General features: G+C 36.1%; 1 protein-coding gene across 2 annotated transcripts in view; it reads left to right on the forward strand.

The window, feature by feature from the left end:
* SLC25A13 (solute carrier family 25 member 13) overlaps window positions 1-27670 on the forward strand; it is a 103623-nt gene that overhangs the window by 54529 nt on the left and 21424 nt on the right. For both annotated transcript variants that reach the window (XM_054058138.1, XM_054058137.1), the window contains 9 exons: window positions 742-888; window positions 2435-2573; window positions 3407-3500; window positions 3674-3758; window positions 5961-6045; window positions 6503-6661; window positions 13282-13334; window positions 14398-14478; window positions 26630-26770. In XM_054058138.1, the coding sequence (XP_053914113.1) occupies window positions 742-888; window positions 2435-2573; window positions 3407-3500; window positions 3674-3758; window positions 5961-6045; window positions 6503-6661; window positions 13282-13334; window positions 14398-14478; window positions 26630-26770 (984 nt within the window). The remainder of the gene's footprint in view (window positions 1-741; window positions 889-2434; window positions 2574-3406; window positions 3501-3673; window positions 3759-5960; window positions 6046-6502; window positions 6662-13281; window positions 13335-14397; window positions 14479-26629; window positions 26771-27670) is intronic.

Raw genomic sequence — 27670 nt, forward strand, 5'->3', positions numbered from 1 at the left:
GAGTGAAGGTCACCTTAGGAAAACATAGAGTTTTGAGAGGCGAAATGCATTTTTTCTCCCCTCTTCTCTCGGGAATACATTTGAATCGCAAAATGAGATTATCAGGTGATTGCATCAGATAATGCTTGTGATTGATCTTTGCCCGTTACTACTGCTGAAATATTGAGAACTGGTCTTTAATCAGTCGCGATACAAGAAGTTCTATATTAAACTGGTGGTGTCTTTTGTACAGAAATACCTTTTATGTTTTAAATAAAGATGCTTTTGAAGGAATGCTTTCAATATTAGTGGATGTCTGTGTGGAAATTTCTGATGATTGCATTGTCCTCGTTCAAGGAGCAGCAAATGCTTTTGCAGAAAGTATCGTGACCTACTGTGACACATGCAATAAACTGGATAATGCACATCATGAAACACTTTAATGTTCATGAGAGGGAGATTACGTGCATTGGTGTGTTGATACGTGCCCTCCATTTTTCAGTTAAATGAATTGCGTGACCTTATAATGTCCAGACAGCAGAGAAATCATCATAGTTGTCCTAGATATTGAGCTCAGTGTTAGAGACTGATATATGCCTCTGATAGAATAGACTGTTACATATACAATAGCCTATTAAAATTAGATTACATGTAATTGCGTTTTGTTATGTATGAGATATCTTGTAGGATTGCATTTTATAAAATCAAACTGTTAAGGTGATGGTTTTGAACCTAACTTTTTTTTCCCCTGTATGTTTTCAGGAGATACAGTTAGAACATGCAAAACAAGCTTTTGTGCAGCGTGACAATGCTCAGTCTGGAAGAGTCACAGCTATGGATTTCAGGGACATTATGGTCACTATCCGGCCACACATGCTGACACCATTTGTAGAAGAATGTCTAGTAGCTGTGAGTAGCTCTGGTATCCCAACTGGGAAAGACCTGAAATGTAGATGTGGGATTCCTTTTTTATGTACCTCAACTGCTACATGTGGCACATAGTCCAGCTTATGGATGCATGTTTTTAAGTTCACTAGTTATTATCTACACATATGGAAGTTAATCTGTATTGCAGAATATGTATCCTCGATGTTCTGGTCTCCTGAGACAAAAGACAAAGCAGGCCTACAAACATAGAGTTTGTCTGACTATTTCTGGTCATTCCATCTTAGCAGACTGTCAAATATGCCAAAAAGCTATTGCATCCCACTTAGGAATTCATCCACGAAGGACTTGCTTTATACTGTCAATTCTAACCTCCTGAGTGTCATTTCCAAGCACAATGTATGAACTGGAATATCACCCAAGGATATTTTCTACATATTAACTGATAGTCGTTATACTTAAGCGTATACTTTTTTTATCTGGAAATGCATAAACCAAATTAAATATTACAATTCTGAATTCACTGAAGGAAAAAAAAAAAACAAAAAAAAACCAGAGAGACATTAATTTTTGACTACTGTTTCCAATCTGGTGAGGTTGTAGCAGCTCTTCCCTGGCTGTATCCAGGTTTAAAGAAATCTATTCTGCTTTGACCTGCAAGGCAGAATTCCAGAGAGATGTGTGAAGTGATGAAAACTGCAAACTGTGGGCAGAATACTGGAAGAAAGAAGCATTGAGCAAAAAGCACAGCCAGAAGACTCAGAGACTGACAGTAATTTCTAATACTTTCTTCCTCAGTTCTCTCTCCAGTCTTGTTATCAGCTTTCCTGGGTCATATACTCTCTCATGAAACATAAGATAAGATTTTTGATTCTCCCTCAAAGTCAATTATATTTTGGCAAGCTCATGCATTGTTTTCAGAGATTTGCTAGATCACCAGACATATACTCTAAATAGGGAATTGATCCAATAATTCTTCTGTATGCAGACCCAACACCACTTTAAAATAAAGGTTTAGGCTCAGTTCTCATTTGAGAATGAATAACTACTTGAACCTTATTGTTCCCATTCTGTTTGACTGCTTGACATAAGCCGGAGAGCTTACTGCTGGTTTTCCATGACTTGAAATGCCTGGGAATTCAGATGTTTTAGTTGACCTTTTCCAGAATATGTTTTGATTTTGTTGAAATTTTCTGTATGGTAATATACTTTACATGTAGAAGTAGATTTCCTCATTACTAGAAATAAGCCATCTTATAAAACATTTCCAACTGAAACAGTACTGAAACTTGAACTTTGTAAATTACTACTGGTTATGTTGTTATAATCCTGCATATGTATTTATTTAGGTTTGTAGGGTGGGGAGAGTTTTACATTCTGGTCATGATTAGTTTCAGTAACATAAGAATCTTTCATAGTTTTCTTTGTTTTGCAGTTTTTTTTTTTTAAAAAAAGCAACCCTATGCTACTGTCGCTCTTGTGAAATTACATTGTTTGAAACCCTTTATTTCAAGATTTTTCTTAATTTTGTAACAGGCTCCTTTCTCTTCTTTTATTCTCTCTGCTTTAGGCTGCTGGAGGTACCACTTCCCATCAGGTCAGCTTTTCCTATTTTAATGGATTTAATTCTCTCCTTAACAACATGGAGCTCATTAGAAAGATCTACAGCACTCTGGCTGGAAATAGAAAAGATGTGGAAGTCACTAAGGGTTGGTAGAAATGTTTACAGTCTGGAAGTTTCCTTGGATGTTTGATTGGTGTGGGTGGAGGGAAAGACCTCATCTGTATGCTTTTAAATCAATGGGAAGGAGAGAAAGCCTGCCTCATTAGCATTCCTTGGTGCACCATTCAGTTTTGTACACTCCTGTTGGATTCTACTCTCTAGGTTTTGCATTTTGTTTCAATCAGAAAAAGGTCCTAGTAAACTGCAAGTGGGGGCAGGGTGAGGAAGGTATGTAAAGATATTTAAAAGTTTAAAAAACTTCCTAGGACTCCTGCCAAATTGGCAGCCTATTAAAGTGACCTTCAAGGGTAGCTGAAGAATTCCATAAACTTGTATTGGCAGCACAGTAAGCTGATCTACAAGCTTGGAACAAGATGTTATCTGCTATATCTAACCACTTTTATGGAGAATTCCCCGTGCAATGCCAAAGTTTCATTAATGTGGCCTACTGGGTCTATGCATGAAAAGTTCTACATCTTTTGACTCCCGGGTTTTTTTCTGTTTGCTTTTTATTTTATTTTTTTTTTCCCTCTGACCCGCAACTGATTGATACCGTATGTCAAATATCTTAAATCCTGCTGATAGTGCTAAGCTTCAAAACCAGAGAGCTGTACTTACTTGGATGAAGGATATAGCATTTGAAACATAAATTTATGTAGTGGCAGGAACACTTTTGTGGTGGGTCACTTTTATTCCCCTTCTCCCTCCCCCACCAGTGTCTTCTACTTAATACTAAAGTGTAAAGCAACTCTGGGGTGCTCTGGATTATTTGTTATGATTTGATTAGTTTTTATTTTCTGTATTTTTATTCTGTTGCAGAGGAGTTTGTTCTGGCAGCTCAGAAATTCGGTCAGGTTACACCCATGGAAGTTGACATCTTGTTTCAGTTAGCAGATCTGTATGAGCCACGGGGGTAAGTGAGAGAATTATCTATGCTCTCCTCTTTACTTTCCTCCTCTCCTTCTTGGAAGGAGTGAGGTACTGTTGAAGAAGAGGAGGGTGTAGCATAGTGGTCACATGCAAGTAACTTCTTGTGATCTGAAAACCCATCTCTGAGCAACCACTAAGATGAATTAATTTCCTCAGGCGCATGACATTAGCTGATATTGAAAGAATTGCACCTCTGGAGGAGGGGACATTGCCCTACAACCTGGCTGAGGCTCAGAGGCAGGTAAGAACAGAAGCTAGTGTGATGCTATTATCTGTTTCCAGTGCCAGGCAAATAGGTAGCCAACCTCCTGTGTTGCCAGCTAAGTTGCTTTTCTATTGTGTTCTGCAATATCTGTGATGAATACCTTCTTGCTAGAATTTATTTTTAACTGTGTCATGTCCTCTCTGTCTTTTCTCTGTGCCCCTATCTCTTGGGCTGCATTTTGATAGGTTACAATTAATTTACTTTGGAAAGATAAAATGCATGAGTGTCATCCAGCCATTCAGTAAATATTAGGTGTATACTTAATTGAGGTGTTTATGTTTTGTGATTCTGTTGCTCTCTGTTCTTTTTAATGAAGACCGAGTAGTCTGATTCAAATACGGATGGTAAATTCAGCATCTAGCCTGTCAAATGGCAGCCCTTGTTGTGAACACAGAGCCTTGTGCTCTGCTGAATATCAAAATAGGAAAGAATATTTTTATTCTACCATCACAGCTTCAGTAAAAGCATTAATATTCTCTACATTTCCAAGAACTAAAGGATATTCATAGAATCATAGAATGGTTTGAGTTGGAAAGGACTGCAAAGATCATCTAGTTCCAATCCCCCTGCTATGGGCAGGGATACCTCCCACTAGAGCAGGCTACTCAAAGCCCCATCAAACCTGGCCTCAAACACTTCCAGGGATGGGGCAGCCACAACTTCCCTGGGCAACTTGTGCTAGTGTCTCACCACCCTCATTGTGAGGAAATTCCTCCTAATGTCTGTTCTAAATCTTTCCCTCTGCAATTTATAGCCATTCCCCTTAGTCCTATCACTGCATGCCTTTGTAATACTGACTTTCGATAGTATAACAGAAAATGAACTGATGTTGTCTTTGAGGCAAAAACAAATAGGAGTGTTCTTTACGTGTCAGACCTGTTGATTTTTAGCTTTCATATTATTTTAGCATATCTTGTATTTTTATTGACACCAATTTCTACACAGACAGATTTAAAACTAACCCTCTGTTTCTGTTTTTCTCTGTATCTATTTTAAGGCAGTCTTAACTTTGTGTCTTGTGAGACTAAGGGTTTTTTTGTTGGTTTTTTTTCCCTGCTCTGGGTCTGTGCAGAGACGCCAGTTTGACCACAATGAGTTGATGTAGGCTACATTTTTAGGACTGTCAGGCCATAAGCCAGGCCTCTGTATGTGCATGTGTACACATGCATCTCCTTTGCTTCTCTTTCTTCTTCTTCTCCTTCCTCTGCATGTGAACACCCCCACCACCGCTCCAGGACAGTATCTGGGGTGGCGGTTTTCTGGGATTTTTTTGAGGAGTGACTAAATGTTGACTGTGCTGGGCTAAATGCAAATGAGTTGGCTCCCAAAAGCTCACCATCTATTCCTAGAGGACTCCTAAAGGAGTTAAAAGCATTTGTGTTGGACTGAATATCAAGTAACGTAAGTTACAATAGGTGGCAGTAAAATGTGGCCAAAAATGTGGTGTTGAAAATAGCAGTTTCTTCAGAGTTTTTTTTTGGGGCGCTGTATTTAGCCATTTTAAGAGGCTAGGACATAGAAACCTGCTTAAATCTTACCATTGGTTCTGCATGTGTGCTCTCCCTTTTATTTTTCCATCCAGTTCCTTTTTAATGTCAGCTCCTTGATGCTGAACCTGAAAGGATTTTCATCTACATAGATTTAAATTAAATTTATTTTCTGGCCAACTCCAGCTACATATTCGCTAAAATATTTGTCCTTTAACTTTTGGTAATCTTTAAAAAAAAAGTATTACAAAAAGTGATAGTATAAGTGATATAAATCATTGTGTACTAGTGTTGATAGCCTGAGAAGTAATAGGTGTACCTGGTTTTGGCAGCAGTAGAAAGAAATTCCAAACTGGAGTTGGTTTCAGCTGTAGAAAATTAATGGCGTAAGATGCCATATGTGTGCCTTTATATGCACATTTGGACCATTGATTTTGAAGTTGTATAATATTGTTGTAGTATCAGTCTTTCTTTTCTTTGCTATTCCAGTCTGAAGAGGCTATATTATATGGCACTTAGAAATCAGTGGAAGAGAAATAATAGTCAAAACCAAAATCCTCAGGGTATTGTGGGATTTTGTCCAGGTATCTTTATACTTGTATCTGTCTGATCATGAGATGTTCTCTTGTGAAATATGATGCTCTGATTATTTTTCTTGTCTTTCCTTTTGTTTTAAATCCTGCCTTGACAGAAAGCTCCAGGCGATGTGTCTCGACCTGTTCTCATCCAGATTGCAGAATCAGCGTACAGGTTTGCCCTTGGTTCAGTTGCTGGAGGTTAGTCATGGCTGAGCAAAAGAATATTTATCTTCACTATTTGGGTATTTTTCTTTTCTTCTGCCCTTCTTCCCCATCTGCCTTTTATTTAAGTGTGGAAGGTTTCTCGGTCTTTCCCTTGAAGCTGTGTTTAAGGGATGGGATCACTATAAGATCGAAGGGGAAGAGGTCAGCTGGCCTATGAGAGTTTTGGAATTTATGAGCCATTGGAGTTTGCAGGTTGTGTTACTATCAGATTTAACACCAAACCAGTTTCAGAAGAATCAGATTAATAATGAGGAAAGGCCAGGAAGGGCTTTTGCTTAAAACTGTGGGAAATAATTTAATGTATTAAGAATATATTATGGAGGAAAAAATACAACTGATATTTGAGCTATAAATGTGGAAGATAAACAATTACAGTCAAACTCTGCAAATGCATAAAAATGTTTTCTCATACCTTGATTTTTGTTTGCAGCTGTTGGAGCCACTGCAGTCTACCCAATTGATTTGGTAAAAACTCGAATGCAAAACCAGCGCTCTACAGGCTCTTTTGTGGGAGAACTTATGTATAAAAACAGCTTTGATTGCTTCAAAAAAGTGCTACGTTATGAAGGTTTCTTTGGGCTTTACAGAGGTAAGTTTAAAAGGTCATATATACTAATAAGAATTCAGTTGAAGTCTGGATCTTTAAGCCTGTTTTGTTAATACTTCAGTTTTGCCTGATTTGTGCTTTTGCTTATCTTCTGCTGCAGGTGAAGGGTTTGCAAACTTCTTGGTAGTTAAAACTCCATTGTAATGAGGACATTTCTGTAGGACTTTCTGTCCTTTCTTTCCTCATCTGCAATAGGGCAACAATAGCAATTCCCTACAGCAAAAATATACTATTAGTCAAATTTTAATTTTCTTAGCAGCCCTTATTATATATTTTGTCTTTTTTGGTAGAAATTAGATTATCCATTTTTTTATTTTTTGTTTGTGTTCTTTCTAATCTGTTTTTTTTTTTCTATGTAAAAACATAAAACTGCTGAGAAAATAAGGTACCTTGTCATTAACCAGATTTCCTTTTGTGACAAAACTGTTTCTTTGAACCAGTTGCATTTGCTTCACTAATCATAGGCAATAGTCATCTTTAGCTTGTTTTGTGTATACCTCTTCTTAGCTTGTCAATGTTGAGTCAGCTAGAGAGATTAGCTGGGGTTCAGCCCACTTGGCTTTATATACATAACCCATACACTCAAGTTAGGGAGTTAGCTTATCCGAGCTCCCTTTGTAGTCAGTGGAGAAAGCTCCAAAAACTTATTTATTCTGTTCAGAATGTAAATGGTCCTCACTTTGTGTATCTTAGGTAAGTGCCTGCAGTTAGATGGTGGCTTTTGTTTAACATTGTCCTTGCCCCAGTTATCGCATCAATGGTGTAAGTTCAGGCAATACAGAAGTAGTCATGAAGAGTCATGAACTACTGCATGAGGCTGCAGTTCTGTGTCACAGAGATAAAGCAAATTATATTTCTGATATCCCAGTTAGTGAGATCTCTTATCCTTCTCTGCTATATTTGTTGGGAAGGATTTAAAACTTGTGTTACTTATTTCATTTTTAACCAACTTGCTTAGAAACTTGTTTTAACCTTTGAAAATAAGAATATTGTAGTGACAGAAGGAGTCAGGAATGAAGAACAGAGGATATTCTTATGATCTGACGAAGCTATATGCACCTGAAAAAAATCTTAACAGTTCGTAAGACAATGTGTGAAACAACATTAAAAGTAAGTGGTGTGATACATGTGCAGTCTTTAACATCTAGTTACTGGAATTTGGCTTAAGTAGCTCCTCTACAAAACACACTTTGTAATTATTTCAGCACAATTGGAGGTGGGAAGGCTCTTATCATTGACTGAGTCTGAGGCACTTTTTTGAGTAGGCCTAATAATTTAATAAGGAATATTGAGACGTTTTCGGTTTTGTCAGGATTTATAGCAATCAGAATCATAAAAAGTCCCAGTTATTAGTTAAAGAATTAAATTTATTCCATGCAAATGTATGTCTGCTTCTTCTGGGATCTTGAAACAATAAATATGCAGAATTCCACTATTATCTTCTCCTGTCTCATTGAAACTCTGAAGCATAATGTTTTTTCCACCTGGGAAAGCAAACCCCAGAAATGTCATAAATGCGTATTCTTAATTCCATTTGCTTGTTGTGTTTGTGGAGCGATTTTTTTCATTGCCAAATTTTGGGAACTTTAGGAGCCTCCATCAGTATAGCTTGTCTTTCTATTTCCCATCCTGTTTACTACTTTCCAGTCTTCCAAGGGGTACTGAATAGTCAAACCTCAGATGGTTTGGTGGAGCTGAACTTTTAAACCCAGGGCAATAATCTCATTTCTGGATTATATAGTCGAAATTGTATGATGGCAAAGAACACCATCATTTCAGAGACAAATTGAGACCTGCGTTTCTACAGATTCTCTACTTAAATGGCACTCTGATTTAACTTCTCTTTTTAAAGAGTCAAATAGAGAAAATTCCTTAAAAATATGGAGCTTCCTCTATGATGTTCTGTAAACTTGGACTGGTACTTGATTCCTTTTTGCTGCTTCTTGGTAACTCATATTCTTTCTTACACTGTGGTGGGTTCAGAGTTAAGTATATGCATTTTCTTCCCCACTGGAAAAGGGAGTAGTAATTGGTAGAGTTTTCCTGCTTAGCTGAATAGTGATGCAAAACCTTTTAAAAAAATTATAGTAGAAACATTTGGAGCAGTGGTCTCTTTGTCATGCCGCACTGCAAGAAAGCAAGCCGGAATTATAAACCCTAACCTGAACTCAAGCCATTTCAGATGATATTTTTAATAAAAGGCACATATTTCCATCCAGTGAAGTGAACTGATTTTTCTTTTTTTTTGTATACTTATTTTATTCCAAACTTGAAAAGGGCAAAACCACCATGTTCTAAACCACCATCTCAGATAAGGATAAATTACACCATCTTGTGGATATGAAGTGAGAATTTTATTTAACATGAATTTGTTTCTAAGAATAATCAGTGTTTCAACTGAGAAAATATCCAGAAAACCCAAACAGGATATAAACCTGTGCAGAATCTTTATAACATGCATTATTTGAGTGCTGTGTCATTAGATTCTTTTTCTTAAGACTTTACATCTAAGATAAAATTTTCATCTGTCTTTTTCTCAGCATGGCTTAAAAGAATACTCATCTCATATACCTATAATTTACTGTTGTGGCTACATTTATACCTTAAATACGTATCTGGTAACTCATGGGTATTTATCTGTATGGAAATATAAGACAATTTTTGAAGCTGTGATTTGTCAACATCTCTTTCCACTGATGAGGTCACATACAATTCTTAATATTATTTTAATCAGAAGTCCACCTGATGAGTCACAGAAAGCTTCATAGTCTTAAGCCGTTCATCTAGTAGCAATTATTTCACCTATACTTGATAGAAATTTTATGGGAAATTTAAGTACCAGAGATAAAATGTAGCTTATGAAAATGTTTGGTAGCCATGCTGTTAATGCCACTTCTCCTGGAGGATGAAAAAGATCAGAAATGCTGTGGAAGGCTTTGTTACCTGTGATCATTAACTCTTAAGGAACTTGTTGGTTTTATTTCTTCTGATGGTGCTTCTCGCACTCCAGTTACTCCAGATGCCTTCTAATGTTAAATATTAATCATCCAAATTCATTATCACTGGTGGACTCCCACCCTAATGTTACAAGACCATGGCAGAAGGTTTCCTCTAGAATTATGCAACGAAGCACCATTTTTGAAGAACAGAAGTACAAGCCAGTTCCAAACCCAAAGTTCTGTCAAAGTACAAAATCTTCAAGAAATATGGCATTTCCTTTCTGAGGGAGCTGTGCTTGAATGGTAGCTGGTGATTAATGGTCCCATGTACAGTGTGAATCTTGTAGTAGAAAAATTTGGCAGTACCTGTTCCTGCCTTTCTGTCAGATGTCCAGGTGGTTTCAAATATTTTACCTAAACTGAGCAGCGACTCCTTCACTCCATGTTTTGTTGTGATATAAAGGGAAAAGCATATCTACTATGCAGTGTGAAACTCAAATTTCACTGTTAGATGTCTGAAAAATACCAAATGGTATATTTTCACTTGATGTCATCACTGCAGCTGGGCTGGGCGAGCTCTTGCATGTATATTCACAATGTATTTAGACTACTTTCCAAAAGTAATTTGTACAATGTCACAAACAAATGAAGCTCTCGGTGCTCCCTCTCACATATACCTTCACGTTACCATAGAGTTCTACTATGATTCTGTGTCAAATAGTAAGTGGTTAAGTGGTATATGTGGTAATTGCTACTGAAGAGCCTTGAATATCTAAAAATGGGTTGTGTTAAAATGTTTGCTGTATATTGTACTAGCAGGCTGCCTATGTACAAAATGTTATTCTCTGCTCTTTTAAGAGGCATACGTTTTTAAGATAGTCAGACATTTTTAAGCCCTGTCCTACATCTGTGTATATGTCATATTGCTGAGCTGCTGATACATAGTAACACTGAAAAAAATCCCAGCGTGTCAGGATAACCTCACAGAAAAATGGTATTTTCATATGTGTGCCTTGATGTGCTTTCTTTTTTTCTAATCATCTTTATCACGTTCAGAAATCTTTCAAGAGTGTTTCAGGGCTCTCATCAAAAGAATAAAGAAAAGAGAATTTAATTTTGATAGTCTACTGTATAGAATGCACAGGTACCACTTTCCTATGGCTTTATGACATAGGTATGAGGACAGAAGAAGAGTCCCTCTACCTTCTTGAACTGCAGGAGACAGTAGACCTATCTAGTATCTGGCCAGGCTATAAAATTTAGTATTAACATTAATGCTACCTTTTTTAGAATTCTATATGCTATCTTGCAGTGGACATGCATAGCATTATCTGTAAATAAACTTACAAAGCACTTTCGTAGTGTGAAATTCTGTGTGATATAGAGAGTAAGAGAAAGGCCCTGGGGTTTTGGTGGTTCAGTTAGATTTTGGGTTTTTTTTGGTGATGTGGGGTTTTTTGGTAACTTTCACCTATTCTGTTTAATCTTTCTCTTCTACACCAAGGTTTTGTGGAAACTCTTGAGCCATAACAGTCCCGTTCAGATTTGAGTACAAAAGAAATGGACCAGATGGGGAAAAAAATAAGTTGTGCCAAGATAAACATGTTTTTCCTGAGTTTTTACAAGTTCCTTTCACAAATGTAAAGTCTTAGGAGCTGAGAAATAAAAAATGTTAAAAGGACAACTTCAGATCAGTCTAGTGGAAATTAATTTGATTTATCCTGTATATGTAGCTTCCAAGACTGGAGGTTCATACATGTCTCCAACTGGAGCATTTTATATTTTATAATTTTTTAATTTTATATTTTAATATTTTAGAATCTTTTTCTGTAATTTGTTTGATATGACATAACTTGAAAGTCATGCTACATATAGCTTAGATGTAATAATATTTGTATAGATGATTTTAAAATTAATGGTCTCCAGGTTCTATTGGAATTATGTATCTGTTTACAGACCTGCTCTACTTCTACTCGGTTAGACTTGGGATCAGGTACTGTGTTTGTAAAGCAAATTAAACATTTTTTTCATCTCTGAAAATACAAATTCATTAGCCATAATTTCTATACAAAGCCACACGAGTCTTATGGCAAGATGTAAATATCATAGCAGTTACAAAGAGAATTTGGTCTGTACAAGGCTAGGACTGTAAAAACCCTTTTCATTGTATGTCCTTGTGTTTTCCTCTTAGTGCTGCAGAAAATGTAATTTTTCTGAAAATTTAATCATACAGTTCTGACTGTCTTAATGTTTTTTCATTGAAGTCTGAATTCCAGTCCCCCATGCAACTAAAAATAATTCAGAAACTAAAATTTTTATATTTAACTTACTCTGCAAAATCTCTTGGTTTTGAGCAACTGTGTTCAAAGTTAGTGGTACTGTATTCATTGGCTTGAATTTTCAGACATTTGATCATAAGCCAAAATAGTTGTCTTGGGTAGATGTTAGCTGTGTATACACAATTAATTACTATTTTTGACCCTTGAAAAATGAAAATGTTAATACAAGTGTAAAATTATATAATTATGGCTGGCCCTTCTGCTGCCACAACCCAAATGGTGCTGTTCCCTGATGCCTTTTCCTTACTAGGAGCATCAGTAGTAACCAGCAAAGCTGATGGGTGGTGGCAGGATGGAAGAAAGCACCAATCCTGTGCACGTATATTTTTCTCTTTTGTTATTGTGACATTTAGCTGTTGGGAAAATGCTTTTTGGCAAGCTAGCTCTTAAAAGTAGAACCTCAATTGTTGTCTCTTTCCCCAAAAATAAAACCACTGAGAGGTGCAAATGTCGGACTTTGGAGAAAGTACCAAAATATGCTGCCTGAGCGACTGAAAGCGAGGTGGTCTGCACCAGGAACTCCAGCTGGGGTGATTTTCTCACGTTTCTGAATGGTGTCATAATTCTGTTATGCTGATGAATGCTTGCAGCACCATTCTAGCCCCAGGCTTAGTTGTTGAGCTCTGCGTACTTTTTAGGTTGTATTGTCTAAAAGTTTACAAAATATCGACCAATCACTTGAAGTACGTGAAGCCGGCAGTCAGAGATTGCTACTTCCAGTTCTGTAGCGCATCACTTCTAACAAAATAAAATAGGAAATTCCATAGTTGGGAAGAAAGCAGCATGACTTGTTTTGTTTAAAGAGCCAGTGAGTTAGCTGGCCAAAGTGCTCAAGAATGCAGTCATGCATGTTTGAATGTTTTGCATTATTTTGATTCTTATCCCATTGGGTCCTGCATTTAATGCCATTGTTTTTGCCAGAAAAAGGTGGTGCACACATGATTCTTGAAGTGATTTCATCATGTATCTCACAAAATTAATTAGAAAGTTTTGATTTATGTGTGAAGATGCAAAAATGAAATGTTAATGTGGGACAGAGTGCTGAAACATAGTTGGCAAATCTATATTCGCGTTTAAGTGTAAAGTGGGCTAATAACACAGATTTAAAAAAGCTAAAGTAACAAATGCAGTTATTCTGACTTGAAGTGGTAACACAAAGTTTGTTCTCAAAATGGAATGTTTAAGTACTCTCATTAAATATAATAACACAAAATTGCTCTAAAAATTGCCCGTTTCTAGGTGGTGATCTCTACATGTATTTGTTGATTTGTTTAGTTAATACCAAGTTACTCGATGCATTGAATTCTCTATTTCCATGTTACAGGTCTGTTACCGCAGCTTTTAGGTGTAGCACCGGAGAAGGCCATAAAACTTACTGTAAGTTTGCAAAGGGATTGTTTCCACATTTCTCCACATCGTAAAGTCTGTCTAATTACAATAAGCACATTAAGGATTTTTATCCTTAATGTGTCAGCAACGTGGTAGAATGTGTTCCATCACTTTTTGCTTGATACAAACTTAATTACAAAAGCACAAAGCTACTCTTAATATCTTACTTGTGAACATTACAAGTGGCGTACCAGTCAGTCATATGCGTATGTATATGCTATATATATGTACATTTTAAGAATACTGAAATGTATACTGAAAACTTATTTTTGGACTCACTCCAAAATATTACAAGCTTATTCAACTTGTTCAGCTCATCTACTTGTTTGTATGTAGTGCAGGTCTTTGGTTGCACTTCTTAGCAAAAATAGAAATTTTTTTATTGGACCTGAAGGGCTTTTGTTTTTGTATCTCCACGTGGTTCCTATATATTTAATTCTAGCACAACAGGACATAATATGAGCATGTAGTGAAGTGGGTAAGAAAACAATTGTTTGCATGCGTTTTTTAGCCTAAACGTTTTACTTCTGTAGTTTTATTTCTTGAGAGGTTTTAGATGTGGAAAAATTTCTTTTTGTAACCCAACTTAATGTATTTGTTATTCACCAATAAGCTAGTATTCAGTGAAGTAATTAATATGCGTTTTTTAAAAAAGCTTTTTAATGCTGTTAATTGCAGTACCATTGTGTTAAAATGTATTATTGAACATACTGATATTAATTTGAAATTATATTTAAATTCGTAAATGTAGCAAGAATTTCTAAAATCTTAAATGGTTTTGTCAATAATTTCCAGATAATGATTTTATTTAGTTAGTCATTGTTATCTTTTTTCAATAGTAAATGATTGAATTACGCTGCAAATCTTTATTAGATAGCAAAACATAGTTAGATTTCATATGAGATATTTTAAAGCTGAGATTCATTTGATATCTGTTAGCTTCGTAGCTTCATGAATGTATTTGCATTTCCAGTTGCACAGATTTTGCACCTGATGAGCATTTTCTCCAACCTTTTAATTTATTAGTTTTCATAACTGTTTGTTTTTTAAGGTTAATGATTTTGTGAGAGATAAATTTATGGCAAAAGACGGCTCCGTCCCACTGGCTGCAGAAATTCTTGCTGGTGGCTGTGTAAGTATCTTTAATTTCTTTCATATGAGATAATGAGATAACTCTTATGATGATGCGTAAGAGTAACTATGTGGACTAAGGCTTCTGTTTAACCACAGATCCGGTTCAAGAGCAGACTCTACTAGAGCATCTCAGTTCTTTCCTAGATAGGCCAGCCATTCTTGATGAAAGGGTAAATGTTTCTGTGCATCATGCCTTTTTAACTGCGCTGTATAATTCTTGCAGCTTGCAGTTTGTTTCCTTAATAAAGAATATGTCTTTATTCATGTTGGCTGTAGCTTACGGCCTAAAAAGGATTCATGCTAACCTTTCCTGAAGTTAATAATTAGTTACTACTTTGTGGCACCCACTCTGCCACGTCACTTCTATCCTGATGTGTTATTGCGCCCACTAATTTTCACTTTTTGCAGTGATACTAGCTTTTTAAAATGGCAAAAACTACTCATGCTTCTTTTGAGTTTGTAGCAGACGTAGGCTGTTTAATGTTAACTCAGTACATAATGCATTCCTGAATGTAGGCTGTATTTAAAACCCACTAAGTTTTTAAGAGTGTTTTGCTTGCACGAAGTAGTATCTTAATGAACAACTGGCATATTACTGGGAAAATGATAATACTTCATAGTTTGATCTAGTTCTGTCTGTTCATATTACAGCTTACTTTATCTGATGTATTGATTTTGCTCAAGCAAATGTAAATACTTTAGGTTAAATGAATAGTTGTTCAAAGACCAGTGCACTTTACAGATAAAGAACACTGTTTATTTAAACTGGCTTTGATCACTGGGGCAGAACAGTGTTGGTATATTTTCAATCTATCTTTGTTTCTGCTGTCATAAGACAGATGGGGTCACATTTTCAAGCAGCTTCTACCTGTGTCGAAAACTACAGTGAGCAGCAACTTAAAACCAAATGCTTGCGTCTTAACCTCAGTAGGTCTGGAGATTTGTGCTGTATGTGCTTGCGGAGAGTACGCTACGATTATCTAAGCCTCGGGGTGCAGCGGCTCAGTTGCGTTACAGGCTGAGAAGCCCTGGCTTTCTCAAATTCTCAGGAGATGGGGCAGGATTTGGCTGCTGTCTCACTGCTCCTTCTGTTTGATCACTGACCTGTTGTAGACTGCCAGGTAGGATCCCCTTGTTCTGTAACTTTAGGAGCATTCAGGGGAGAAAAAAAAAGAAGGGGAGGGAGAGAAGAATGTGGGTCTCTAAAGCCCTAAATAAAAAGCATGCTGTAAATGAAGGAAAAATGCAATAAAGTGCTTGCAGAGTAAAAAGTATTTGCCCCTTACACTAATAAAACGTCTTATGAACATAGCAGCCATGGAGAATTCAGCAAAATTTTCATTTAAAATGTCATTTGATCTGGAGTTTTTATTTTTATAGACTGCTGTGAATTTTTTAATGCAGTACAAAAAACACTCTTTACAGAGACCTGTCATTCATGAGAATGCTGCAGCATGCTTTTTTGCCAGTAGTTCATTGTAAACTAAGGATCTGCTTTAAGAGATAGGTGGCTTAAGATATATTTTATATGGGCTGTAAATGTTGTCTTCTCCTATTTGGTATTTGAAATATGTATTAACAATGAGATGCTGCATAAAATTGTAGCGGTAGACGTGCGGTGGCAGAATGCCCTGAGTTTTCTTTTAACTGGAGTGCTCCACTTAAAGGCATAGTCTAGTGCCAGGTAGATAGGTTGAAACTTGTCTTTTCTGCAGGTGGTCTTTGGGGTTTTTTTTTGTAATGTTAAACCAAAGTCAAACGAGCAACAGAGGCTGTCATTACAAGCAGTGCCTAGGATTTGGGGGTGAATTCTTCTCTCACGGGGTAAATATATGCAAGAGATGCTAAAGACAAGCTTTTTCCTATGGCTTTCAGTGTTGTATTGGCCTAACTTTTGGTCTCCGATTAAGCCAACGTGAAACCTGTGATTTTATCATGGAAACAGTAGGGATGCTGATGAATGCTTTTGAAAATTTTCAGTCTTGGATTTTTACCTCATTTCACAATATAGTAATCACTTATGTGGGAAGCAAGAAGACACGAGTGCATGATGTGTTGGAGTCTAAAAAGGGGCAGCCAACTATGATGAATTTTATAAAGGACACCTGCCTTATCACCTTTCCTGTCCATACACAATCACTCTAAGCTGTGATTGTGTTACAAACACAGATGTTAAATTTCCTTCTGTGCTTCTTTTTCCTTGGAGTGTATTCATTGCTTATGTCAGGGCTGTGTGCTGGGGTGCATGCTAAATTTTAATGTTTTAAATACCAGCCTTGTGAGTACAGTACAGCATTAATACCTAAGAAAAGGAGGGCCAAGCAGATATTTGGATGGTTTGTGTTGTTCAGTAACACAAAGGGCTTTGAAGGGGTCAGTATCACCTGAGTAGCTCCACTCTGCTGTTTGCCCAGCCATTGCCAGGCATTGACTTTTAAGTCCCCAAGGAGTTCACTTTGCATCATAATTACTGAGAATTAGTACACATGGGTGACTTTTGCACTTGTAACTAAAAGCTGATTGTTTCATTGAACAAGTCTTTTTCTGTTTTGTAAATTGTTTTCTCTCCTGAAGAAGAAAAAAGAAAAGAAAAGAAGAAAATAGATCTTTTACTTCATGACCTCGTGGCACTTACTGCAGTTAACAGCCTGTTTCATAGCTTTTTATTATGTGAAGATGAAAGTGATAGGTTGGTTAAGATTGATTTTTTTTTTTTTTTGAGACCCCCAAGAATATAATTAAAAGTATAACCTTTTATGTACAGAATCTTTAGGAGCGTTGTTGTGTAAATTACTAACTCAAAATTTCCATCTTCTTTGTGCTTAAGAAATTTTCCTAGTATACGATATTTGTTACCCATAAAAAAAATATATATATAACTTCCAGATTTATACAATGCCTGACACCCACCATGAACTCTGGTCTGCTCTGCATTTAGGTCTCTCATCACTCATGCGAATCCCTTATAGCCCTTATCATTATTAGACTAGTAAAAAGCTCCAGTTCCAAGACATAGTATAATGATACTGTAGAGCTAAGATCTGCTGAACATCTAAACCACAAATCTGACTTAACTTCCTAGAATGAAAAAGCGCACAGATATGCTAGGATTGATTTCTGCTAATGCTGTAACTTACCTTCAGGGATTGTTTAATAAAAAGATGACCATGGGTAAGCTGGAAGTACAGCTCGAAATCTTTTTTTTTCACGGTGGCAATAATCTTGAAGTTTGTGTAAGCTTTTTTTTTTTTTCATAGTCTTTCAGTTTATTTTGTATTTTAAGTAAAAAATAATCAAGAGTCATACTGAGTTTAGCTGCTTGCTTCTTTTAAAATTAATTCACTTAAAAGCTTCTGTTAGAACTAACCTGAATTCTTTGATACAGCACTGTTCATTATTCTTATTTTTTGAGTTATATTGACCAGTTGAAAACTCTGTATGTAAAAGTGGCATAAACATTATTTTGGGGGGTTTGAGGAATTGCCTTTAACACTCAGCCTTTAGGCGAGATAATATTTTTGCTTAGTTCCTTAGATATAGCAGTTCCATGTGTAATCAAAAAATTTATGTTGTGGGTCTGGAAGTAACCGGGAAAGAGGTGCAAGAATGCAAAATAAAGAGCATCATAAATAACATAAAAATTATTAAGAAAAATGGAGGAGTACTATTATAGTATGACTAAGAAGAAATAGCTATGTAAGTTATGTTGCCTCATCTGCATATAGTAGTACAATTATACAGGTAAATTGGAGGCTTAATTTTCAGCAAGAAGAAAGAAAAACATTTTGCTTTATTAATTGTTTCTTCTGCTCTCCCTCCTTTTTCCGAGCACACACAGACTTTTCCTCCCCAGATGCTCAGTGTGTGCTCACTATTAGCCAGTCAAAATCATGTAGCACAGTACAATTACAGACCCTGTACAGATCTGCTTTTATTTAAGTTGTCAAGACAATTTTAGGCATATTTCTAGAGACTTTATAGTAATCGTAATAAAGTTAAAACATATTGGACCTGCTTGGACAACCTCAACTCTGCTATAGAACATAAAAATTAGATACGATTACAATGGAGTTCATCTAGAAAGTGCAAAATGCAGTCCGGAATTAATTTTTGTAAAGGAATATGAGATGAAATTCCAGATGAATTTTGCCAAATAACCGATCCAGTGCAAACAGTTTATTAAGCTACTTACAACATTTATTTTATGTTTCAGAGAGTAATAAAGATAAGTCCACATCTGAGCTTCATTTTCTCTGCGGCATTGCAGTGGAGATAGAGGGTGTATGGACTGCAATTCCCACAGTTTCTAGATCTCTTACTTGCAAAAATTCAGACATTTCTAAGTTGTAGTCTGAAGGAGACTAAAGACGTCATACTTGCTTTCATTACTTAGAAGCCTAAATCTAATACAGTTTGGTTCTATTTGGCAATGAAGACTGAGCTATGGGTAAAATGAAATTTGAGCATTGTGTATGCTGGGGGCAGGGGGGGAATGTCTGCATATATAGCTGAAAAAAAAGAACAGCTGCTCTCACACAGGAAGGTTTTGGTGTAGCTGAGATAGTTAAGTAATGATGGTCTTGATGATTGCTTGCGTTAGCTTTAAAAGCAAATGGCATACATCTCTTGAACTCTTAACAGATTTATTCTCAGAGGTCTATTCTCCCTGTAGTCAAGGAATCTAACTTACTTTACTTTCAAGGGGAGTTCTACCTACATGTGTAAAAGCCCAACATTCACATTTCTTGTTTCAGGAGAAGTTCAGAAGCTCCTAATACATTTTTTTTTTCTTGATTAAATTTAAAGCTATTTTCCTTTAATGTAGAATTTATCTTGTTAAATGAATTATTTAGATTTAAAGTCTAATGTAATTAATATAATGTAACTGAGTACATTATAATTAAGTACTTCTAAAGTGTAGGTTTCTCCTCTGAACCACTTATTGTAGTTGATTTTCAGCATACTGAAAATAAGTTAAACTAATTGTAAATTTTTTGTACAAAAAACCCCAGCCAGATCTAGATTTAAATTGAACTTCTTATTTGCAAACCCGTTGTATTTCAGCAGTGCTCTGTTTTAATTGCATCTGATTAATTCCCAGCTAACCTTAGATTTAAGTCTTATAATGAAGTTTGGGAAGGCAACATACAGTAACATGATAGCCCTTCCAAGAGGTTGTACCAAAGGGTGGGGAAGTTCCTGGTGTAGAGTTCCTGCTTTTCTTTGACCTCACCCCACATTTCCTTGCAGGTTGGACTGTTTTAAAATTTGCTGAAATTTTCACCTGTTTAAATTAGTCATTCTTGAAAGCAGTAAGGAGTGATGCAGAACATGGTTTCACTCTATTTGGAATTTTCCTTCTGGATTAGGTAATTTAATTTTAGTTTTTTTCCAGAAGTATTTTCCTGTAACAATTAGAGGTGCTTTCTCCTTTTGCTTCCCCTGTCTGCTTCCTTGTCATTTCCTCTAAAAAAAAGAGAAAAAGGAAATTTTTCAAACTATAAAACAAGGAGGGACGCATAGATTTAGGTTGATATGTTTCTGATTGCAGAACCGAATAATTCTGAACTCTTAAAAAGCCCATTTATTCCAACAAACATATATAGTGTTATTTCAATTTGAAATGTATTCTTTTTCCCTATTATATTAGAAATAATTAGACTGCAAAATTTTATATGAACATACAATGTAGCTTAAAACGTATTTATTTTGACAATTATATGTTATTATACATCCATTTCTCCTATTACTCCTTCTTTTACTGGCAATAAAATATTTTAGTGTTAACCAGTGCAAGTTCAAAAAAAAACAACCAAAAAACAAAGCCTCAAATCAGGAATTAAAATCTATCTTCCTTTGAGAAAAAGGAAGATATTTATTATGTCACAGTAATTTATGATGTGACCAAGAAATAATGGGTTACAGTTTTAATACAGCTACCATGCCTTAAGACTTGAAAGGTCTGTAAATCATTAAATGATTCTACAACTAGTCAAAATAGACAAGTAGAGCAGACAGAACCAAATGTTAACATATTTGACAAGTCTGTAACTTAATTGCTTTTATAATGCCAATCAAGTAGACTTCTGAGAACTGAATTACCTGTAACATGGAAAATATAAAATCCACAATTTTAATTTTTTCCCAATGCAGACTTGGTCAGTGCTTATAAACAAACTTTACTCTTGTTTTGTTTCTGTTTAGCCAGGTTGTTAATATACTGTTGTAGGACTAACATCACAACTTGTATCTGAGTTTTGCAAGTCTGTCTGAAGCAGTAGCAGGAATGTACTTCTGTTTAGACTAATTTCAATTCTATTTATGAGCCCTTTGACATGAGCATTTGAAGGAGCTTGCTTTACATTTTATGTAGAAACGGACATTAACAGGACTCTGAGATTCTAGCAGTGTTCGTTGTTTGAACTGCCCAAAGAAAAATTGTAGCCAGACCAAGAGAAGGCTGTCCTCGGGAGACAAGTAAGATTAGCTGGAGAAAAACACAGTTTTGCCTGAGCAGCATCAAAGCTGTTTCTGTGTTAGCCTCGTTGGGGTAGTTTAAAGCAGATGATTGAGGGCTCAGGAACTCTCCTCGTGATCTGAAGTATTTACTAGATACTCCGATTGCTAAAGAGCATTATCAGAATCCTGTATAGATATGACCACAGATGAGAGGACACAAAATAGTCTGAGATGGATTGTCTGGATTTTTGAAGCCTGGCTTCATCAGGAAAAGAGGTAACATAGAACTGAGCTTTTGAGAACCCTCTATGCTTTGCCCTTGGCATAGAGCTCGATGTAATTAAAGTTATCACCTTTGAAATCTACAAGAAAAACAATTGGTTTGTACAGATGTCTGTTGCAGTAGCTCTTCTGGTAACAGGTAAGTCCATAGTGAAATCACCTCTGCAGCAGCTCAACATAATTCATCTGATGCTCTTGGGATCTTATGCCATACACACACCAAGACTTCTACAGGTAGTTTGTAGCACTTGCGGTGGCACTCCGTAAATCTGGCTTCTAAGCCTTGTTCTGTCCTAGAGTTAGTACGTGATTTTGTGGTAAAACATTGAATGGTTCTGTGCCTTGATTGGCCTTTATTATACAATGAGGATGGTAATTCTTCCATTCTTGCATCCCTTGAGTGCGTTTCTAATTTAGATTTTTTTTTTTTTTATGACAGTGGACAATCTTTATTTTGTGTCTGTGCAATGCTCAGCAGTTTAGGAACCTTGACTCTAATTAGGATTAATGGATGCCAGCAAATGCACAGGAAAGCAAGCTGCATCTGGCAACTGGCAAGGATTAAGGACCTGGTACAGCGTACAATATTCAGTATGACTGAATGTGATTAACAATTGACTAAAAATTTTGGAACTTGCACCTGCTTGTCTTTTTGTAGATTGAACAAGTAACCAATGGTAGAGTTTGTTTTGAAGAATTTTATTTTGGATAATTATATAATATATTGCCTGTGTATTTTAATGGTTGCCATTAATTGCTTTAATTGCTGTCCCTGGGTGATATTGCTGGGAAATATTAACACTCTAATAGCAGTGGTAATCCTTTCTTCGTCCGTGAAACCGTAAAAGGTGATATGTGACAAGTTGAATGGGATGCAGAAGATCTAGGTTGACCCTGAATGCTCTTAGCTGAGAGCAGGAAAAAGGCTGTGATTTGAAGTTGGTATTAAGGTTAATTAGGAGCACAAGAACAGCTGATGGTCAGTAGCTGATTAAAGGAAAAGAATCTAACACTTTCCTCTGGGACAGAAAACAGAATTTTCTTCCTGAATTGTGGGCTGTATTGTCTTCAGAATGTACACTGAAGCTTTCAAATGGAGATTTGAAAGCCCTAGGAGAGTTGTGTCTGGTGTACTTATTTCTTATCTAATCTTATAAGGGCACAAAACGCAGTTATATTAAAAAGAACAGGAATTTCTTGTCTTGGTGTAATGAGGGGGGTGCAAATCTGTTTATTTTCCAGTAAAGTCTGTTACAAGGTGATTTGAATGTGTGAAGAAGTAGAAAACATTTTGACTTCTTAAATTGGAGTGTTGTTAAGCCGTTGTTATTAAAATATTTTTTTTTCGTGATGGAGTGGGGTTTATTTCCCCATGGACAAGAAAAAAAAAATGCCTCAGCTATTTCTACTTCTCCATGTCGTTGCATCTGATACAGTGCTGTATTACTGTGCAAGGCTATACTGCCATCGAGAGGTGTTGGGTGATATCCTACCAAGCACAGAGCTGAAGAACTGCAAAAATGAAGTAAAAAAACCAGATTGTTTTTAAAAATTCATGTGTGTGGATGAGTAGCTAGCTGTCCGTCTCTTAAAGCACATTGAACATTTTATAGGCATGCAGATTTCTTGCTATGTGTGTGTATGAGGAGTTCTTGGTTGACAGAGGTCTTTTCCTTTTATTTTCTTCCTATACATCAAACAAGACCGCAGGTGCTTGTGGCCAGGTCAAATGTTAAATTCTTTCAGAATAACATGGGCCCTTTGTGGGCCCTTACAGATAATTTTCTATGCAGTACTTCTAGCTATCTACTGCTATAAATAACTCAAAATTGCAGTTTTTATTTTCATCACGTTATAATAACTGAAAAGTAATAGATTTGCTTTTACAGTCAGATCATTTGTTTCTTTAAAAAATTATTGGAAGAGGTGATAAGGAATTCAGAGTTGAGGGTATTTAAGTTTGTAGCTTCAGTATAGAGAAATCATGTTACTGGGAAGTATCTATTATATGTTTGATGAAGTTGATTTTTATGATACTTAGCGGAGAAATCATTATGCTTGGGCAGCCTAAGCTTAAACTATGTTTATTCTGGGGAGAAAAAAAAAAAAAAAGGTAGTTTTCTAATTCTGACCCTTGGGAACATATTTAGAAATGTTAAAATGAGATACACTGTCAAACACCAAAGTTAGCAAACAAGACAACAATGTTCTTCAACTTTTGGCCAAACACAGTGAATGAGCAGGATGTTACTATGTACTGCTGATATTTTGTCTGTTTTTTCTGCAACGTTTTGTATCAACACCTTGATCAGACTGGAAAAAAGTAGATTGATGAGATTTCACTCTTTGCATTCACTATGCAAAAATTCAGGAAGAAGACACAAACTATGTTATTTTGATTCAAGCTACTGATTTGGAGATCAGGATATCTGGAGACACTTAGAAACTGTGTATGTTTGAGCTTGGGGGATGCAGACACTGAGCATTCAATTAACCTCTTACCTCAAATTCCCTTCGTGTAAAACTAGAGTCCTTGTACTTTTCTCACAAGAGCACTGGGAGGATATACAATTAATATTTATGAGACACTTGCATACTATGATGATGAATAACACAATAGGAGTTACCAGTAGTAGACAAGCAAGAAATCATTTTGTTAGAGAATATGGTAGCCATCTCAGTTTGCTTCACCCTGTTTTGAGGGTAAGGAGCTGCAGTTACCAGCATATGTGGTTAAAAAACAGGGTGATAAAAGCTCCCCACCAGGCAACTGTACTTCTTACTAGAACTGCCTCAGCACAGGCTAATAAATCAGCTTTCGTCTCCATCACAAAGCAGGCAGGTGGTAGAAACCCTTCTACTGAGACCCTTTGTCAGATGTTGGCTGGCTCATTTCAGTTATTCACCGTTTCCTTTTTTTGCGTATATCTTTGATCAAATTCAGTAGTTGTTCGGGGAGTTCTGGGCTAGTACCTGAACAGCTTTGTGGAAGGACTTATTTGGAAACTTGGAATGTGTTTCTTCTGCCCTGCTTTATGGGCAGCAAAACTGGTAGTCTTTTTAGTAATGCCTAGTGCGTGCAGGTCTCAGTGTTTAAAAAAATTTGAATGCAGTGATCTTGATTCTATGAGGTGGGTAAATAATAGCATTCTCATCTTTCAAATAGCAAGCTGAAGCAGAGGAAGTCTTGTGTGATTTACCCAGAGCCACAAACATCTAATGCTGCAACTATCAATGCAGTTAGGCTGGACAGGCAAACGTAAACATTTACGTAGGCTAGCACCTGACCCATTCACGTCAATTTAGAAATTCTTTGCCTTTATTCTCCTTTAAAATTAGGTATATGCTTCTATTACCTTTCTTTAAATTTGACATTAACTTCTAAACATTTTTATAGATTTTTAAATTTCTCGATGTTTTGGTGCAATAATAATAAAAGTAAACAACTTAGTTTTGTTGTCATCTTTTAAATTTTAATATGGTTTTCCCATAGTGAAAATTAAAGGAACACTTCCTATGGAGTCATGGCACAATGAACTGCAAGAATATCATACCGCTTTGTTTGTGCTAACATAGATCAGTTGGTATGGGGTTTTAAGTAGCGTATTTTAGAGGATGGCTGTGGTATAGCAAACTTGCAAATGGACATTATCACCTGCAATTGAGATTTTATCCTTTTAAGAAGAAAATACATGTAATAGCATGTGAGATGCTTAATATTTGTGATACATAGACCAAAATATTTATTGCATAGGAATTTGTAATTCACCATCAAGACCTTTCCAGGATCTTTTTTTATTTTGAGAATTTGCACGATGAGTAGACAAGTAATAGAAACCATCACAATTTTTTGGTTTGAATGCTTACTTACTTAATATGTTTCAGTTTCAGTGCAAAACTAAAGTCAGCATATGTGCCAAATAATTTATCAGTCTAATTTCTGATGGCAACAAGAACAGCAGTTTTGTATGTACCAGATTCTGATTTGGTAAAAGGAGTTAAAATAATAATGCCAATTTGAAAGTCAAAACCAGTTGAGTTACACAGGAGCAAGCTTTTTCTGGTCAAAATAGGAAACATTTGGGATATTTTGGGGGTTATGTAAAGACTTTAATTTGTAACCACACTGTGTATGCTCAGTCTAAGTGGTAGACGAGAGCAGTTGTTCTTGCGATTTGCCATTTCTTCAGCACATTATTTAAACCATGTTACTGTGTGTATTTTTTATTTTGAATGATAGTTAATCTGAGTTATGATTAATTCTTTTAACATTTGAATAATTTGAAAAAGATGTGCACATAGTGTTTACATACTAGATATGGCTAGATGCAAGTGCTTTTAAATACAGCTTATTTTATGTTAGTCATTACCTTCTAGAAAAAAAATAGTTCTTCTTTTGTTGTGGGGAGAGAGAGGGTTGCCCTTTGTATGGTTTGTGGGATTTCAGAACCTAGTGAAGGACAACACTGTTGGGACACGTCATTAAGAAATCAACAGAAGTTAGAATGATGCTTTGTTGAATTTTGGAGTTTGAAGGAGTATTTTTCGAATACACTTAGTATTCAAAAGGTGTTGCCTTTTTTTTTCTTGTTTTGAATTTTTATCTTCGGACCTGTCAGTGTAACAGAAAGGTTATGCCCCACAGTGTGTATTGTGAATGAGATGAACTAGAACAGGCAGGGAGTTTAAAATGCTGTTGTGTTTTAAAACTAACTTTCAAAATCATTTCAGTGATGTCTTCCCAACAAATGGAGACTGACATGCTAAAAACATTTAGTAGTTCTTCATAAATGGAATCCTTTGATCTGTAGACCTTCTTCATTGCCTGGTGCATAAGTAATGACATGGGGCTCAGACTTTCGAATCGAACAGCATTTGATGGCACCAAAACTGGTAGTTTGATGGAGTTTTAAAAATAGAAAAGATGTCTGCATTTTGGAATCCATGTGTTCTTTGTTTTATGAACTTGTGCCAAAATTGAAAAAGCTTCTGCCAGACTTGTACTCTTTAATAGTATGTTTTCACTGAGTACTAGTATGCACTTCTCAGTTACTTTACTTAGCTACTAATTCTTCCTTTCACTTCATTACTTGCTTTACAGTGTTCTTAGCATGTCAGTATTGCATAAATTGGTGTTGGTGAATGTGTTCTTGCAGCAAGAATTGAGCTAGTGTCTGTCTGATGTACTGCAGCGTCCTGCAGTGGCTGACTATTTTTCCCGACCACTCATCTTGTGGAGGGAGGTTTCTTGCCTTGTGAGCTGCAGTTTATTAACTAATACTGAAACTCGTCTGCTAATAGCATAACCGAATGCAGCAGCATTAAAAATGTCTTCTCTTGAATGTAATAGGACATACGCTGCAAAAGATGTAATGCATTAACGTGCTGCCTTCCACTTTTAATTTCAGGCTGGAGGTTCTCAAGTGATCTTTACCAATCCACTGGAAATTGTGAAGATTCGATTACAGGTGGCTGGAGAAATTACTACTGGTCCACGAGTTAGTGCCCTCACTGTATTACGGGACTTAGGCTTCTTTGGGCTCTACAAGGTATGTTTTTAATATATACATGCATATATATATATAGACATGAATTAAATGGCAATTATGAATATTTTTTTAAAATAGTTTCATTGTTCTCATGGACTTTCATAGGTGGATATAATTGTAGTTTTTTAAAAAATTCTTCCTTGTTACATGATAGCTTCATTTTTCATTTATAGTAAAGGGAAGAAACAGTTTGTCTTGTGTTTTTAAGCATGTGGTTCTTGTGAATCTTACTTAGATTTCTTTTCTCACTTCAGCAGGTGTAAGTATTGTTCACTGAGGATTAGTTTGTAATTTCTGATGTTCTACCTGCAATCTGCTTTATGATATAGAGCTTACAGTTTTGTTCTTTTGTGTTTGATTCAGTAACTTTCCCATATATCATTGTTAATCTGATGATAGGAATTAATTGCAGCACAATAAATACACAGTGGCAGCCCAGCATAAAAATAAACTACTAGAGAAAGCTTCACCTTGCTAGTTTAGAAGAACATTGCCACAAATAATATCAGGAAAAGCTGCTTTTATAAGTGTATACTACAGACTACGATTCTGATTTCTACATTTTTGTACTTACATAGATACTTGAACATATAGAAATAAAGTTAGGTTTAATGTTAGACTGCAAGGATTAGAAACATCTTGTGTGGAATCTAGTAGGATGTATGCTGCAGATAATTTAGAGGATTAATGTAGTGCCTTTTACTTTTAGATGAAGGGGATTAGATATGGAAGCATATGAAAGGTTTTGGAGTACTTTGAGATAGCCATTACACACAGTATTGACACAAAAAACCGTAATGAATACCATATACTATGGAGCACCGTGTGGTGTTTCTTTAGATTCTGCAGCCTGATTCTCAGGAGAGAGCTTTAACACTACCTATTTGTCCCTGTATTTCT

The sequence above is a fragment of the Cuculus canorus genome, chromosome 2, assembly GCF_017976375.1.
Source record: "Cuculus canorus isolate bCucCan1 chromosome 2, bCucCan1.pri, whole genome shotgun sequence".
Classification (NCBI taxonomy): Eukaryota; Metazoa; Chordata; class Aves; order Cuculiformes; family Cuculidae; genus Cuculus; species Cuculus canorus.